General features: G+C 40.9%; 1 protein-coding gene across 1 annotated transcript in view; it reads right to left on the minus strand.

Annotated features, from left to right (window-relative positions):
• Window positions 1-1,700: 1,700 nt before the first annotated feature.
• SLC5A9 (solute carrier family 5 member 9) overlaps window positions 1,701-16,258 on the minus strand; it is a 42,644-nt gene continuing 28,086 nt past the window's right edge. Inside the window, exon 15 of the mRNA XM_045291762.1 lies at window positions 1,701-1,713. Coding sequence (XP_045147697.1) covers window positions 1,701-1,713 — 13 coding nt within the window. The remainder of the gene's footprint in view (window positions 1,714-16,258) is intronic.

The following is a 16,258-nucleotide window of genomic DNA, read 5'->3' on the forward strand; positions in this document are numbered from 1 at the left end:
CTCATAGAAAAAGCAGACATTGATCTGCCTCTGAATGAAATCTTCAGGATGCCCATTAGAGTCATACAGGAAATTAGGGAATGAATACAGAAAAAGGATGAATGATAGAGAAGATAAAGCCACACACCAAAGGAAAATACAAAAGTTAAGGGATTACTGAACAGTAGCAAAGAAGATGACAGACTGCACCAACAGATTAGAAGAAGCTGAAAACCGTACCAGTAGTATTGATGATGGCCAGGCAGATTTCAGCAAATGAGAAAAACAAACAAGATAATCAAATAAGCTGAAGAAAACTTTTGTAAACAATGTCTGATGCTATGAAGAGGAACAATATTTGAATAATTGGGGTACCAGAGGAAGACACAACAAAGAAGTCAACTGCAAAAATTGTGAGAGAATTCCTGGAAGAAAACTTCCCTAATTTAATGAATGAAAATCAGGCAACCATTCAGGAAGCCGAGAGGACACCAACTAGACTGAACTTCAGGAAGAACTCACCAAGGCATATAATAGTTGTTATCCAAATTTGAGGAAAAGGAGAGAATCATAAGAGCATCTAGGGAAATAAAGACAGTCACCTATAAAGGTACTCAGATAAGAATATGTTCAGACCTATCAGCAGATCCCATGAAGAAGAGAGAATGGAGTAACATATTCCAAAAGTTGAAAGAGTATGTCAAGCCAAGAATCCTCTACCCCACCAAACTATCTATCAAGATAGCTGGGGAAGAAAGAGTCTTCTCAGACAAAGAAAAACTCAAAGAATTTGTAAAGAGAAACCCAGTGCTACAAACAATTCTTGCCAACTCACTGTACTCAGAAGAACAACAATCACCAAGTACATAAAGGAGATCATCACAGAGAGAAACTCCACTTAGAAGTCAACACACCAAAAAAAAGACCCCAATATAACATTGGCTCAATGGTGAAAAGAAGTCAAGAATGAGCCCCCTACATCTTACAAACAGAACCCCCTGATAAGGAGGGAGGTAGGAAAGCACTCAACACAAAATGTGTGAGATGGCATAAAAGAATCCATAGAAATAGTAATGCTGAAAGTCAATGGTCTGCATTCACCCATTTAAAGACAAAGTCTAGCAGTCTGACTTAGAAAGAATAACACATCAATCTGTTGCCTCCAAGAGACACATATCAAATGTGCACACAAAAATAGGCTGATAATTAAAGGCCGGAGAAAAATATACCAAGCAAGGCAATTTTTAAAACGTAGGGATTGCAATCCTAATTTCTGACAAAATTGATCTCAAGGTGCAAGTCATAACAAGAGATAAGGATGAGCATTATATAATGCTTAATATATCAGTAGACCAAGAGCCAGTGAGCATATGAAATATATACACACCCAATGAGAGACCCACAAAATTTGTCAACCAAATTCTTCAAGAAATGAAAAATGAAATCAAAGGCTCAACAATCATAATAGGTGACTTTAACACACTGCTCTCAGAAAGAGAGATGACTGAGTCAGAAGCTCAACAAGGAGGCTATAGAACTAGATGCTACAATTAGGCAACTTGAGCTAATAGACATTTTTAGAGCTTTCCACCCAAAGCAAAAAATTCACATCCTTTTCAAGTGCACATGACTCATTTAAAAATAGACCACATGTTAGGACACAAGTAAAGTCTGAGTAAATGCAAACACACAGCGTTCACTAAGACTTCCCTCTTGAACCACTATGCAATAAAGCTGGAAATAAAAGGACAAGAAAAATAGGGCAAAAATTGGAGATGAATAACTCTTTAAAATTAGGAAGTTTTAAGAAACCAATGAGAATGAGGATACAATGTACCCAAACCATTGGAGCACAGCAAAAGCTGTTATCAGAGGATGTTTGATATCAATAAATGCACACATGAAAAAGGAAGAGACACTAATGATTGATAAGCTGTCACAGAACTTCCAGAAATTAGAGCAGAGGCAACAGAATAACCCCACTAATAGCAAAGGAAAAGAAATAATAAAAATCAGGGCAGAACTAAACAAGTGGGAAAATAAGAAAATAATGCAAAAAAATTTAATGCAATAAAAAACCTGGCTCTTTGAAAGGATAAATAGAACCAACAGACCGTTGGCAAATCTAACTAAAGAAAGGAAGAGCAAACATCTAATAGCCAGGGTGAGGGAGAGGAGGAGGCAGGGGAAGGGAGTGGTGAGCTAACAAATTCAGAGTGAGGGGAACAACGGGATCTAAAATTGACAAGAGAGTATAGATTGCTTGGTGGTGTCTGATCAATTGCCGTGTAGCTGAGAGGAATTAACAAGAGTTGAATGAAGTGTGAACATAATAGTGGGAGAGGAAGAAAGTAAAAGGAAATAGAGGAAAGAACTAAGAAGTAAAAGCTATATAGAGAGGAATAAATATAGACATGTATATATGTAAATATATTAATATGTAAAGACAGGGGCATTATTCTATGAATATGTATTTATATGTTAAAGTACTAAGGTAGCAGATGGACCTTGGGCATCCACTTAAGTCTTCCCTCAAAACGAGAACACTTTGTTCTAATAACGTGGCACTTTCACCGTCCCTACATGATTGCTGAAGACAAAATGGATGCATAAGCAAATGTGGTGAAGAAGGCTGATGGTGCTTGGCTATTAAAAGATATACCATCTGGGGTCTTAAGGCTCTATGGTAAACAAGCGGCCATCTAGTAGGGAAGCAATGAAGTCCACATGGAAGAAGCACATCGGCCTGTGTGATCACAAGGTGTTGACAGGTTCAGGTGTCAGAGTATCAAAAACAAATAATTATATTGATGTGAAGGAGAGGGGTCAGAGTAGAGACCCAAAGCCCACTTGGTGTTAATAATTGGACATTTCCCTCACAGAAGGGCCACACAGTAGGGACCATTCATCCAGGGTGCAGCATAGCACCAATGAAACACACAACATTCCTCTAGTTCTTTAATGCTTCCTCTCCCCACTATTATGGCCCTAGTTCTACCTCACAAATTCTGTTAGACCGGCGTATGTACATTAGCACAGATAAGAGCTTTTGACACGCAAAATCCAGGGTAGACAAACCCTTCAGAATCAGTAATGGGAGCAACGATTCTATGAGGTTATGGGAAGGATGGGGTGGCGGGTGGGGGAACTGAGAGCAATGATGGATGCATACATTACCCCCCTTGAGGGAGACGAATAACAGAACCATGGGTGAAAGGATACATTGGACAGTGTAAGACACGAAACAATAATTAAAATAGCATATAATTTTATAACAATATATAATTTATTAATGGTTCACAAGGGTGGTAGGGTAAGGGAGGGAGGATATAAAGAAGAGCTGATATCAAGCAGAAAAAATGTTTTAAAAATGATGGCAGCATCTGTACAAGTTCACTTGATATAATTGATTTATGGATTCTTGTAATATCTGTAAGAGTCCCCAATAAAATGGTTTTTAAAAAGTTATATGGCTTACGAATTGGGAGAGTCAAAGTACTCAGATGAGAGTAAGTATCTTGAGCCAGCTTGCTATTTTCATATATTCCACTGCACTATCCTCCTTATTTTTAGTTATTAGTTTTTAAATATTTTTGCACCAGTTATTTCAATGTTAATAAATATTTAGTCATGTTTCTAAAATTATACAGATTTGTATTTCTTAATGGCTATCTAACATTGCCATTATGCAATGATGGTGATGCAGAAATACCACTTTACTATTCTGAGCACTTTAACTATTCTTCTTTTGTTGGGCTTTTACTACTTGTGTGTATATTGTCTACTTGGACGCAGAGAAGCAAAGGTAAATTACATGATTTACTTGGGCAATGTGCATGCAGAAAATGGGTGACAGAAGATCAGTTGTTCTTCCCTCCTTGTTTGTTTGTACCAGAATCCTTTATTGTTTACATATATTTTTGCCTCTGTGCCATTTTCAGAAGCTTCATTTGTATCACTTCCTTGTTTTGGTTTGGATAATGCTTAAATATACAACCCATCTGTGAAGCATATTGTATATTCACATTGAAGGCTAAAATCCCACTTTTAATTAAAACTTTATTCAGCACTCATGGTTCACTTTGTCCTTTTTTATTATGAAACACTTCAGCCTTCTTGCTAAAACACATATGTCTTGTACATTTCAAGATGTTCCTTGTTGCTCATGCAGAACTAGGCTCTTTAGGCTGTCAGCTCATGGCCATATGTTCCGGCTGTTCATTTTGCTTCCCTTTCTGGCATTTGTGTAGCAACATCTTGTATGCAATGCAAGTTAGTTTTATTCCCTTCCCTTTTATAAAACCTGTCAGAAGGTAAAATAGCAATCTGGAAACATTGAATAATACTCTGGCATGTTATAAATGATAATAAAGCATGTAGCCTTAAGTTCTTAAGGCTTATAAGATTTGAAGAGAATATGTGAGGCCTGAAGTCTTGCCAGGTATGAATGATTATAATTGATACTGCTTGAACTATTTAGTAATAGCACACATTACATAGATTATAAGTAATCCGTATTGATTATTTAACCAAGTGTGAAGTTGTGGGGGAGGAGAGACATAAACATCAGATAATCTCTTGTACTTTAACCCATTTCAAAAACACAAAACACACCATAGTGACTTTCTTTCATTTGAAAATTTTTGCAGCATTGTCCACACCACCCAACTGGATTTTGAGATAAATTGTGTTATGTAACAAGTTAGGCTATAACCACTGATAAGATCATTTAAAAGGAAGTCATGCGGAACTTGAATCTGAATTGGGAAAGGTAGTGATTCCTAGATGGTATTATCGTTTCCTTTGTCTTTAAAGGAAATTAGAAGTCATGATCAGCTCCACATTCTCCATGATATAAAGCCCCCAAACAGTAAAGCTCATTCTTTGAACCTTAACAAGTGACTTTCAAGTATTTGAACTTGGCAAGGAGTTAAACTTTAATTTTATTGTTTGTTCTAATGTATGGGATAGTTCCTAACCTTCTTAAACAGAAGTTACTAAACACAGTTTAGTGGTTTCTGCATGATCCGGGCTTACCAATTTGAACACCAGATGTATTGCTGGTGTTTCTAGAGGGCCACTGAGTTGGAGTAAAGCCATTTGTTCTTGCAGTGTCTAACTCCATCCTGTCTTTCTGTTTCATGAAGTTTCTAGCACTAACGGTACGTGTCTTTGATGTTTTCTTTTTATTTTTCGATTTGCTACTTATGATAAAGAGTAAGGTTGAAGATCAGGTTACCTGTTTGGTATAATACAGGAATGGAAAGCACTGATGTTATAGTATTGACTTCAACTACTATGGGTAAGTTTCATGTGCTTCTGATTGCATCTGAGGAACCTGTGTGACACAGTGTTAGGTTAAACGCTGAGCTAGTAACAGCAGTGTAGGTGGCTCAACTGCTAAACTTGTGCTCGCAGCCCAACTGCACCCCCACAGCTTGATCGCTGTGTCCAAATAGATAGAGAAATAGGCAAATATGGTCTAGCATTTAGGTTAACAGTTAGCAGTAAACTAAGGTTCTAATTTAATGAAATGAAATCGAATCATGCTAATCTTGTGGTTAGCTTATTGCTATGAAATTTTATGGCTTGACTGTTGTAAGAGAGTAGTATAAATGTAGTGTTTAGACTACACTTGTATTTCTTTATATGCTGATTTGCTGTATCATACACTTCCAGATTGATTAGAGTGTATTTTCAACTATCATATCTGCACAATGTGCGATTCCAGTACAGACACATATTTAGAGTTTTTCCTTTCTGAAGCGGATACATTTTATCAATTAGAACACAAATGGAAGAACTAGAATATAGTACTTTGTATGTTCTATGCAGCCTTAGACAGTTTCCATACATACTATCTGAATTACCTTACATGCTCATATAATTGCTAAGAGCTCCTTACATTAAGACATGTAGAAACGCATACTAAGTGTACAACTCTAGTAGGTCACATGTTTGTTCTTTCCAAGGACTTCTGTGAAGCATTTTGTGACGAGAACAGTTCTAGGTACTAAGAAAATGGGATTCAGAGATGAATAAGACCTCATCCCTGCTATTGAAGCATTTAGGAGTCCGACATTGTCCTGAGGAGAAAGACACAAATGGGTGTGCACTCAACCTGGAAAGCCAGGTAATACATATAAACAATTTCAATTGTAAGCTCTAAAGGCTGAGGGTAAAGTGAAACAAGAGCATGAAAGGTGTGGGATAAGGGGTACAATGAGAAAACAATTCCTTTCTCAGTTGAAGGAATAACAGAAACACGTACTCAATCTAACGTTATGAATCGAGAGTTGTATCCATTCAACACTTTTGAATGCTGCTCCTACCCTCGGAAATATAGAAAATATCCCGGTATTTACCAAGTATTCTGAAGACAAAGAGGACACATGATTACCTAATTCTAATGGTGGGGTGAGGGTGTGTGATAAAGGTCCAGGGGAATTTTTATTTGTGCTGTTGTTCATTGCCATTAAGCTGGCTCTGACTTGTGGCAACTTGTGTCTAACCTAACAGGACATTGCCCAGCTCTATGCCACCTTCGTGATCATTGGTATGTTTGAGGACAGTGACTAAAACAGCTACGGTGGTGGTGCATCCCCTTGAGGGTTCTTCTTGTTTCCACTGACCCTCTACCAAGCATGATGTCATTTTGTAGCAATTTGTCTTTCCTAGTGACGTGTCCAAAACACAACAGCTTAAGTAAGAGATGAGCAGAGACATATTGCAGTCAAAGGCACAGATTAAACAAAGAAGGAATTGTAACAGTGACACCATCTATCCTACCACATCATTTTAATCTCATGGTTTATAGTGTGTAATAAGGGCCATGACTGTGGTTTAAATTCAGTTAAAATCAGTAACAACTGTGTGACTTTGAAAAAGTTGCAGGGTGGGAACAAAGAAGAATGCCTCTCCACAGGCTGCCATGTTGTACGCCCATGGGAGCACCATTGACACCGGACACAGAGCCTTACTTATCGAAGAGGGATTGAGCGTTAAACAAGATAATGCTCATTAAACAATACCATGGCTGTCACATAACAAATGCTCACGCCATCTCATTGTTAGTGCCATCAGTTTGACCCCCAGCTCATCAGAACCCCATAGACCACAGAAATACTTCTCAAACTTGCACCATCCCCACCATCAGCTGCAAATGGGCACATCACGATCCAGGTGCTTTTCACCGGCAGATTTTGGGAAGCAGCTGCTCAAGCCTTTCTTCCTACTCCTTAATCCGGATGTGCCACGGAAACCTGTTCAGCAATTTGCAAGCCCCCACTGATACACAGGGGGTGGCTGCACATGAGCTGTACCGGTAAAGCACTTGGTAATCAAAACGTCAACTGTTTAAACCCCCCAGCAGCCCTGTGAGAGGAAAGATGTGGTGATGCGCTCCGATGAAGATTAAAAGTGAACGCTGTTGAGCCCACTTCAACTCCTAACAACCCTATAATAGGACAGCAGAAATGCCCCCACAGTGGCCTCCTAAGACAGTAACTCCTTACAGAAACAGGCTGCCAGGCCACATCACTTCCCCCAAGAAGCAGCTGGTGCATTTGAACTGCTGACCTTTCCATGAGCGGGCGAGTGTTTAACCACTGCACCGGTGGAAATCCTTGGGGCCATTCTACTCAGTCCTACAGGGTTACTATATGTAGAATCAGCTCGACAGCACACAACGACAATCCTCATAAGCAGTCTCTAATCGTGAAGTTTGAGCAGAACACAGGATATGCTTAAATGATTAGGCTTCAAAAGTGTTGTAAAAGAAGTATACCAAGATAAAACCAAAACAAACCAAAGCAAAATAGATTTAAGTAATTCCAAGAGGTTTTGAAAGAATAATTCTGTTCTTCCAACCTTGGCTCCTTTGATTGAAGTAATTGCACAGGGACTCAGATTTACTTATTGCTATTTTTTAAAAACCTCTGTTTCCACTAAGTACTTTTTATTACCCTGATGGTTAAAGTAGTTTGTCTGTTCGTTTTTCTTCTTTTTTTCCTAGCCTTTAAATCCCAAAGCAAGGCTATTTAACATGGACTCGTTGATGAGAGCCTCAGACTCAGAATGAGACAGCCATGCCTTTGGCTGCAGATTCAGAAACAAGGCTAGGTAATAATAAAGATTATTCCCAGACGTCAAATGCCAGCAAGCACTCCAAGGTTGCAGAGAGAGACAATAAAACACAGGAGGCTTAATGGTTATGCTACGGGCATCTTTGAGGCAGCTGGAATGGAATTACTTGCCTTAAGCATGGTTCTTGGTTGTGTGCTTTTTTTTTTTAATTTGTCCAACTGGATAAATTGAAGCCTGTTATCACTCTATCTTGTAACAGAAAATAGCCATTAGCCACTCACCAGGACACGTGGAGGGCACAGAGTTTGGTGGTGAGTTAGGTTTGTTTATAGAAATTTAGTCCGCATAATTTACGAGTACTTTGTTGAGGGCATTTATTAGACCCAATGCACAGATTAGATTCAGGTCTAAGACTGGCGAGAAGGATGCAGGGCTTTACTGGGCATGCCCGTATATCTGTATCAGTGGGAAGGAAGAGCAGAAGCAAGCGTGCGCAAAGTCGGGCTTCAGTGCGTGTGAAATGACATCATTGGCCAACGTCACCGGGGCCCTGAAGTTAAATGGCCAGCCAGACTTGTTTCCTGATGGCTGAAGTGGTCAGATGTTTATGCTCATCCGTCAATGGCTATGGGCAGCTTTGGGCCTCAGTCAACACAGGTAGCCCCTTGAAGGCAGCCTATCCACCTTTTGGGTACTTGGGGCAACATGTTCTTTCTTGAATGCAGATCCAAATGGCCCATCACTCCATCCCGACCATGGTCTATTACACGTGACCCACATTGTTTGCCAGAAGTGTGACTGGACAAAGAGAGTGTTCACTCTCTCCTCCCAGTTTCACCCACACTATGAAATCTTAATTCCCCACTGTACCCCAGAAAGCTCTCATACCACTGGTCAGTACCATCATTCCCAACACAAAAACATAGATCTAATATCAGGTGTACAGTGCAGAAAGTATTTTCTGAAGCAGGAAGGACTAAGAAGTCTTATAACTCTTTAAAGTTAGTGTGTTCATATCTGAACTTTTTTCCCTTTCAAGACCAAATCTATTTTATGCCTCTCACTGAATTGAATATGAGCCTAGGAATTACCTTAATTCTCGCTTGCTCCATAGTCAATGAAGTTTTATAAATTTTACATTAGACATACCTTCTAAATTCAGTCCTTCCCTCATTCCTTTCTGCTATGATTCTAACTTAGGCCAGAATTCCAAGAAGATAAATGTTTGGTAATTGTATTATCTATTTCTAAAAATCTTGGTAACAAATGATACAGAATATCTGATAATGAAACTCAAGTTCTCCCTCTTTGCCACACTTGTAGATACCCACAGATGACCTTGGAATTGCCTAATTAGGTGTTCTTGTGGATGATAGTTCCTTAATTGTCTATTATGGAAATACCTTTTATCTTGACTTATCATCTCAGGGACAATCAACCTATACTCTGAGAGATGAAAATTTTACATTTTCTAGTTTTCTTTCTCCCTCCCCACCCTGCCCAATGCTTAATATTTATATTATTCTTAGTTACTTTATTGATTACCTTTATAATTTTTCAGTGATAATCTTAAGCCTCATTTGTTTCTCCATCTACTTTCAACCATCTCCTTACTCCTTTGAAAGAAGACAGACACTGGGACTCCTAGGCTGTCCTCAATTCCTTCCTATCCCATCTTTTACTTACAGGCTTATGTTGTTACAGTTAAAAGTTGCATTTAAAAACCCAGTATTCCCTTGTTCTATTCCATCACCTGCCTTTTGTTTTGTGCACATGTTCTAGGTGAGCACAATGGCGTGTTCTGGAATTGCCATTCTTCACAATGTATTCAGTTTGTCATTATCCATACATAATCAATAAAGCACAAGTAAACAACTTTTTTATATCCTCTGCTTTCAGCCAAGATCCATCTAATATCAGCAATAATATCCCTCTTTCAATATCCTCTTCTGGATGCAGCTTGACTTTCTGACAGCTCCTGTTGGTGTACTTTTGCAATCATTCTTAATTATCTTAAGCAAAGCTTCACTTGCATGTGTCATGAAGGATGTAATTTGATCATTTCCACATTCCATTGGGTCATCTGTTCTTGGAACAGGCACAAACATGAATCTGTTTCAATCAGTTATCCAGATCTTTCAATCAGTTAGCTGTCTTCCAAATTTCTTGGCATTAGCAAATGACTGTACTAGTACAGCATTAGTTTGTACAGACCTTATTGATGCAATGTACTGCGATGACTTACTTGTCCTTCAAGATACAGACAGACACACACACACACAGACATATATATACACCAGATATGTGTATATATAATAAATATGGGTGTATATATATATATATATATATTAGACTAACCTCAGCTTGAATGACAGATGACTGTAACATCTACCCCACATTTACAAAGGGTGTTTAGGCATTAGTGGTACAAGGCAGGATGGTCTGACTGTGGAATCAGAATCCTAGTTCGAAGGCCTTGGCACAGCACTTTGCCGCTCGGGTTGGTTTCTTTGTTTTGAATGCTCCGAGACAGGAGGACGATAGTATGAATCAAATGAAATAACTGATGGGATGGTGCTCTTTAAATTAGGAAATAATTGAGAGGATCTTAAAATGATCATTTTTATTAGTCTGCATGGATTTCTTATCCCAGGTAAATTTGCAGGTCTACAGGGAATTTCCAACTTTGTGAATTATTCCTTTGAGAATAACTCACAAACAGTGGGGATATAATTTTGAAGTATGTGATCCACGTGAGTTATTTTTACATCTTTCTGTTTGTATACCAAGCCCACTGCTATAGAATCCATTTAAGCACAGTAACCCTGTGTACGGTTTCCAGAGCTGTAAATCTTTATGGGAACAGAAAGCTTATCTTTTTGCTCTCAGAAGCGTTAGTGGATTTGAACTGCTGACCTAGGGTCAGCAGTTTATTGCTTACACAACAGAGTCATCACACCTCCTTTTTGTTTGCCTCTATATTAAAGACAAACAGACTCACTGCCAGGGGGAGTTGATGGCGACTCACTCACACAGGACAGGACTAGAACGGCCTCTGAGACTGGAACACTTTATGAGAGTAGAGAGCCCTGTGGAGCAGCTGGTGGTTTCAATGTGCTGACCTTGAGGTTAGAAGCCCAGTGCATAGTCACTCTGCACCAAGACAAGTGGTTGGAAATTGCATGGAGGCAGAGCTTAGCCTATAAAAGGAAGAGCTTTCTAATGGTGGGTGATAATGATCACTCAGAAAGGAGTGAGTTCCCTGTCAGCGGAGGTATGCAAGCAGAGTCCCAGTGATCTACCTGTCAGGGGGGCTATTCAGAGAAATTCTGAGTTGGAGTGAGGTGAAAAAGAGAGTTGGACTAGCTAAATTCTGACATTCCTTCCCCTTCTGGACACAAATAATTCTAAAATTTACATACTGACCATACCAGGGGTGGACCAAGGATTTTTCATGACACGTATAAAGGTACTTTTCTTTTCTTCTTGAAGTGTAAGTCGTGTATTTTAGAGAAAATCTCAGTAAAAACTCTGACATTTCTACCTCGCAAATCTAGGCTAAAGCTGAGATTTTATTTTGAAAAATGAAAGTCAACTATACCTCAATTTAAGTCTCTAGGATTTATATTTATATATAACTTCAAAGTTCTCCCAACTTGTCACGCCGGAGAAAAGAAATTAATCTGACTTGCGGCTAAAAATCTAGAGACACTGGTTCTAGGTTAATGGAAAATTGGCACTACCTTTGCTTGGGCTTCTAGCAGTTTCCCTGTTAACTGACGTGACCTCTCACATGCAGAGACGCAGTTATGTGTCTCACATACTAAATTGAGTGCATTTGTGGTGCAAGCTCAATTGCAAATCGCTTTAAAACACACATTTCTTTATGATATTTTTAAGAGCACTATTTATTTTTAAACACTCTCCTTTCACAGTTCAAAGCTACTTCTTAATGTTATTATGGCTCTTGGAAAACCGATTTCAAGTCCCTGAAAATTACTTTGAAGTGTTTTTCTGTTTGTGCTAATCCCACTCAACTGTGTAGGCATGTGACCCTTTCTGGCCCTAAAAACCCTCCACAACCACCCACCCACCTACCTACCCTTTGACTCACAGAGGCAAATGGGAAGTCAAGTCAGCAGGCAACAGTGTCAGTATTAGAAGAGTCTGTAGACTTTGCATGTCTTAGCTAAAAAACAAGTGCATTAACCCCTGCCTTGTATTTTTCCCCTAGCCCCATGAGAGTGGGCTGGGCTGGGTTGGGGTGGAGCTGACAACTTGCAAGGAAAATGTCTGATGTTATCCTACAACTGAGTCATCCGAGGGCTAAACAGTGGATATGCATTGTGGCTGACCACAAGGTCAGTAGTTCTAACCCATCTATGGGAGAAAAATGAGACTTTTAAAAGAGTTACAGTCTCAGAAACCCACAGGAGTACTTCTACCCTGTCCTGTAGGGTGGCTAGGGGTTGAAATTGATTTGATAGCAGTTTATTTTTGTTTTTGTTGGTGGTGTTGTTTTTTGTTGTTGTTGTTTTTGGTAAAGGCTTAAGGACTTGGCAGAAATAGATAGTATATATCAGGAGAGGTAATATCCCATCCATTTACAGGTTAGCAAGTAGAGAACTAGAGATTAACCTGAGAGCAAGGTAGAGAGGCAAAAGGGCTTGGAAAAAGACCACAGACGGAAATGTTAAGGTCAGGAAGCTGATGCTCCACGCTGGAGACTGGGGCAAGTGAGGCATGAATGCTGGGTGCTACCTTTTGACACGTCTCAAGCAACTGCTGTGAGCCCAGCCCTTTGTTTGGAGGAGCACTGGATGCAGAGACATAAATTCTTCCTTCTAGGACAGGAGGCTTACAAGAGAGGGATTCTCTTTTTACCTGAGGCCTCTCAGTTCCTTCTTCATAGCCCAGGTCAGTTGACACCTCCTCCTGGAAGCCTTTTCTCTCCCTTGCTTGCTACCTTCTAGGCTGCTGCTATTTCTTATACATGTTTCTGTTTTACTTATTTCCCACTTGTATTGCAATTCCTTCTTTTTTTAATTAAAGAATCATTTTATTAGGGGCTCATACAACTCATCACAATTCGTACATACGTCATTTGTGTCCAGCATATTAGTACATATGTTGACTTCATCATTCTCACAACACCCGCTTTCCACTTGGGCCCCTGGTGTCAGCTCATTTTCCCCTCTCCCTCCCCACTCCCTCTGCCCCCTGAACCCTTGATAATTTACAAATTATATTATTTTATCATATCTTATCCCATCCAACGTCTCCCTCACCCACTTCTCCACTATCTGTCCCCCCTGGTGAAGGTACATAGCATGTCTATCTGGAAAGGATAGGCGGAATAAACAAGCCAGAAGAGAGAACAACGGGATGACAGATCAGGGGAACATGGGGGCGGGGAGGAAGAGGGTGTTAACAAGCACAAGGACAAGGGAACAACAAGTGATCCAAAATCAATGTCAAGGAGGGTGCGGGAGGCCTTGCAGGGCTGGATCAAGGGCAATGTAACCGAGAGGAATGCCTAAAACCCAAATGAAGGCAGAACATGATTGTGGGACAAGAGGAAAGTACAAAGAAACAGAGGAAAAAACTAGGAGGCAAAGGGTAGTCATAGAGATGTAAATACAGGCATATAAAGATGTTAATATATTTATATATGATGAGGGGGAAATAGATCTATGTACACATATTTATAGGTCAAGTATTAAGAAAACAGATGGACAGTGGGCCCCTGGACAAGTGCTCCCCCAGCACAAGAACACTTGGTTCTAACAATTCAGCAGCCTGAGATGCTCACCTGCCTGGCATGATTGCTGAAGACAATGGGTGCACAAGAAAATGTGATGAAGAAAGCGGATGGTGCTTGGCTACCAAAAGATATAACACCTGAAGTCACTGAAGAAAATGGGAGCACAAGCAAGTGTGGTGAAGAAAGCTGATGGTGCCCAGCTACCAAAAGATATAGCACCGGAAGCCTTAAAGACCTGAAGATAAACAAGCAGCCATCTAGCTAAGAAACAACAAAACCCACAAGGAAGAAGCACACCAGCCTACCCCGACACAAATGCTGAAGACAAAGCGGGTACATAAGCAAATGCGGTGAAGAAAGCTGATCGTGCCAAGCTGTCAAATTACACAGAATCTGGGGTCCCACATGCTGGAAGAATTCCTTTTAAAAAAAATAATTTTATTTGGGGACTCTTACAGCTCTTATAACATTCCATACATCAATTGTATCAAACATATTTGTACAGATGTTGCCTCATCATTTCCAAAACATTTTCTACTTGAGCCCTTGGTATAAGGTCTTCTTTTTTTGCACCCCCCATCCTCCCACCCTCATGAGTCCTTGATCAATTCTATATTGTTATTATTATTTCATATCTTACACTGTTCATTGTGTCCCTTCACCTACTTTTCTGTTATTCATCCCCTTTGAGGAGGGGTATATATCCAACCTTGTGATGGTTTCCTCCTTTACCCCGCCCCCCACTTTTCTTTAACATGTACTCCTTTCCCTCCAGACGTGAGCTTGGGAAGGACAGAGACTTGGGTTTGTCCATCTCTGTCTCCAATACCAGACTGAGTTCTTCCCTTGAACGGGAAACACTGAATTCAGCAAACACTGAATTGTTTAACTGGAATCTGAATAATAAGAAGGGGATGTCAACAAACGAATTTAGAGGCAGAAAAACAAACCCAACAGCCCTGCCTCCATTGACAGAAGGCTATATCCCCGAGGAGCTCTGGTGGAACTGAGTAGGCATTAGGTTGCTAATCACAAGGCCAGTGATTCAAAATCACAAGCTGCTTTGCAGGAGAAGGATGAGGTTGTATGCACCCCTGAAAAAGTTACAGGCTCAGAAATCCTGTATTGGTTATGGTGACTTGGGATCGATAGTTTGATTTTTGCAAGGTTATCCTCAGAGACCCTGGGTACCATGAACAGTTAAGCAATGGGCTATTAACAGAAAGGTTAGCGGTTGGAACCCACCTAGAGGAACTTCAGAAGAGAGTACCAGTGGTCTGCTTCTGGAAGGCTGCAGTCTTGGAAACCTAGCAGATGTGTTACTCTGACAGAAGTGGGTCATCGTAAGTCAGAATCCACTGAAGGCAACTACTTCAGTTTGCTTGGTCTCAGCTTTCAGTTGACATGATTGGCTCCTCTGAAAAGGTAATGCTGACCTTACCTACTTCTAGAAGCTGTGGGGATTTAGTGAGCTCTCATCCCTAGCAGGGCTTTATAACTCTGATGTCTCTACAGATATTGTCCTAGATAGTTCTCTTGATTACGTGTAGGAGCTAGGAGATCACTCATTCATTGGATATTTGCTGAACACTTACTAAATCCCATAGTCTGAGCAATGAACAGAGATCAATTTCTACCTTCAAAGAGCGCCAGGGTATGACAAAAAAATAAATATGAAAATAAGTATTACGCGAGCATAAAACTTGTTACGTGGAGAGAAATACAAGGGTTTTTGCGGTCAGAGGGAAGACACAAACCCAGGATGGGGGGTGGGGGCAGTGTCAGGGAAAGCCATGTAGGCTCTTCCTGAGCCGAGCAGAAGATGGCTGAGTGCAGAGGGCAGAGATCAAGGATGCACTGAGGGTTCTAGGCAGGGTGAGTCGCATGACAGAAGAAAAGAGAGTTGTGTACCCTGAAATATGTGTTGGGATCCTAACCCTAGTCCCTGTTTGGAAACTGGGGTTCTCTTGCTTGGGGGGTGGATCGGGTGGGGATTCGGCTCCTCGCCATCAGGATGGGGCCGAGGGAATAGCGCCAGGGTAACGCCATCACTCTGATCTGGGTGGCGAAGTCCAGTGCTTGACGTGACGCTGGGGAGGCTCCAGGAACAAGGACTTCAGTCCCCTGGCAGCCGCCTTCCGCAGCAGGCCCGGTGCATGGTGTGCCTGGGCGCCGTCCGGCCGCCTGGGTCTCTCCGGGCGTTCTGCTCCTGGCCTTCAGCAGGAAGTGGGCGTCGGGGACTGTGGCCGGTGCGTGGGCACGGTGGTGGCCAGCTTCCCGGCCGGAGTCTCAGGCAGGTGCTGGGTGGCGTCTTAGCGCCCTGTCTGCAGGTGGTTGGGGCTCTCTGCGCTCTTCGCACGCGGTGCCACAGGGATCGCATCCTGCAGGGCGTGGACCCTCGTTTGAGACCCAAGCCCGGGCTGCTCTGTG

The sequence above is a fragment of the Echinops telfairi genome, unplaced genomic scaffold (assembly GCF_000313985.2).
Source record: "Echinops telfairi isolate 266 unplaced genomic scaffold, ASM31398v2 ScPeMD7_443;HRSCAF=831, whole genome shotgun sequence".
Classification (NCBI taxonomy): Eukaryota; Metazoa; Chordata; class Mammalia; order Afrosoricida; family Tenrecidae; genus Echinops; species Echinops telfairi.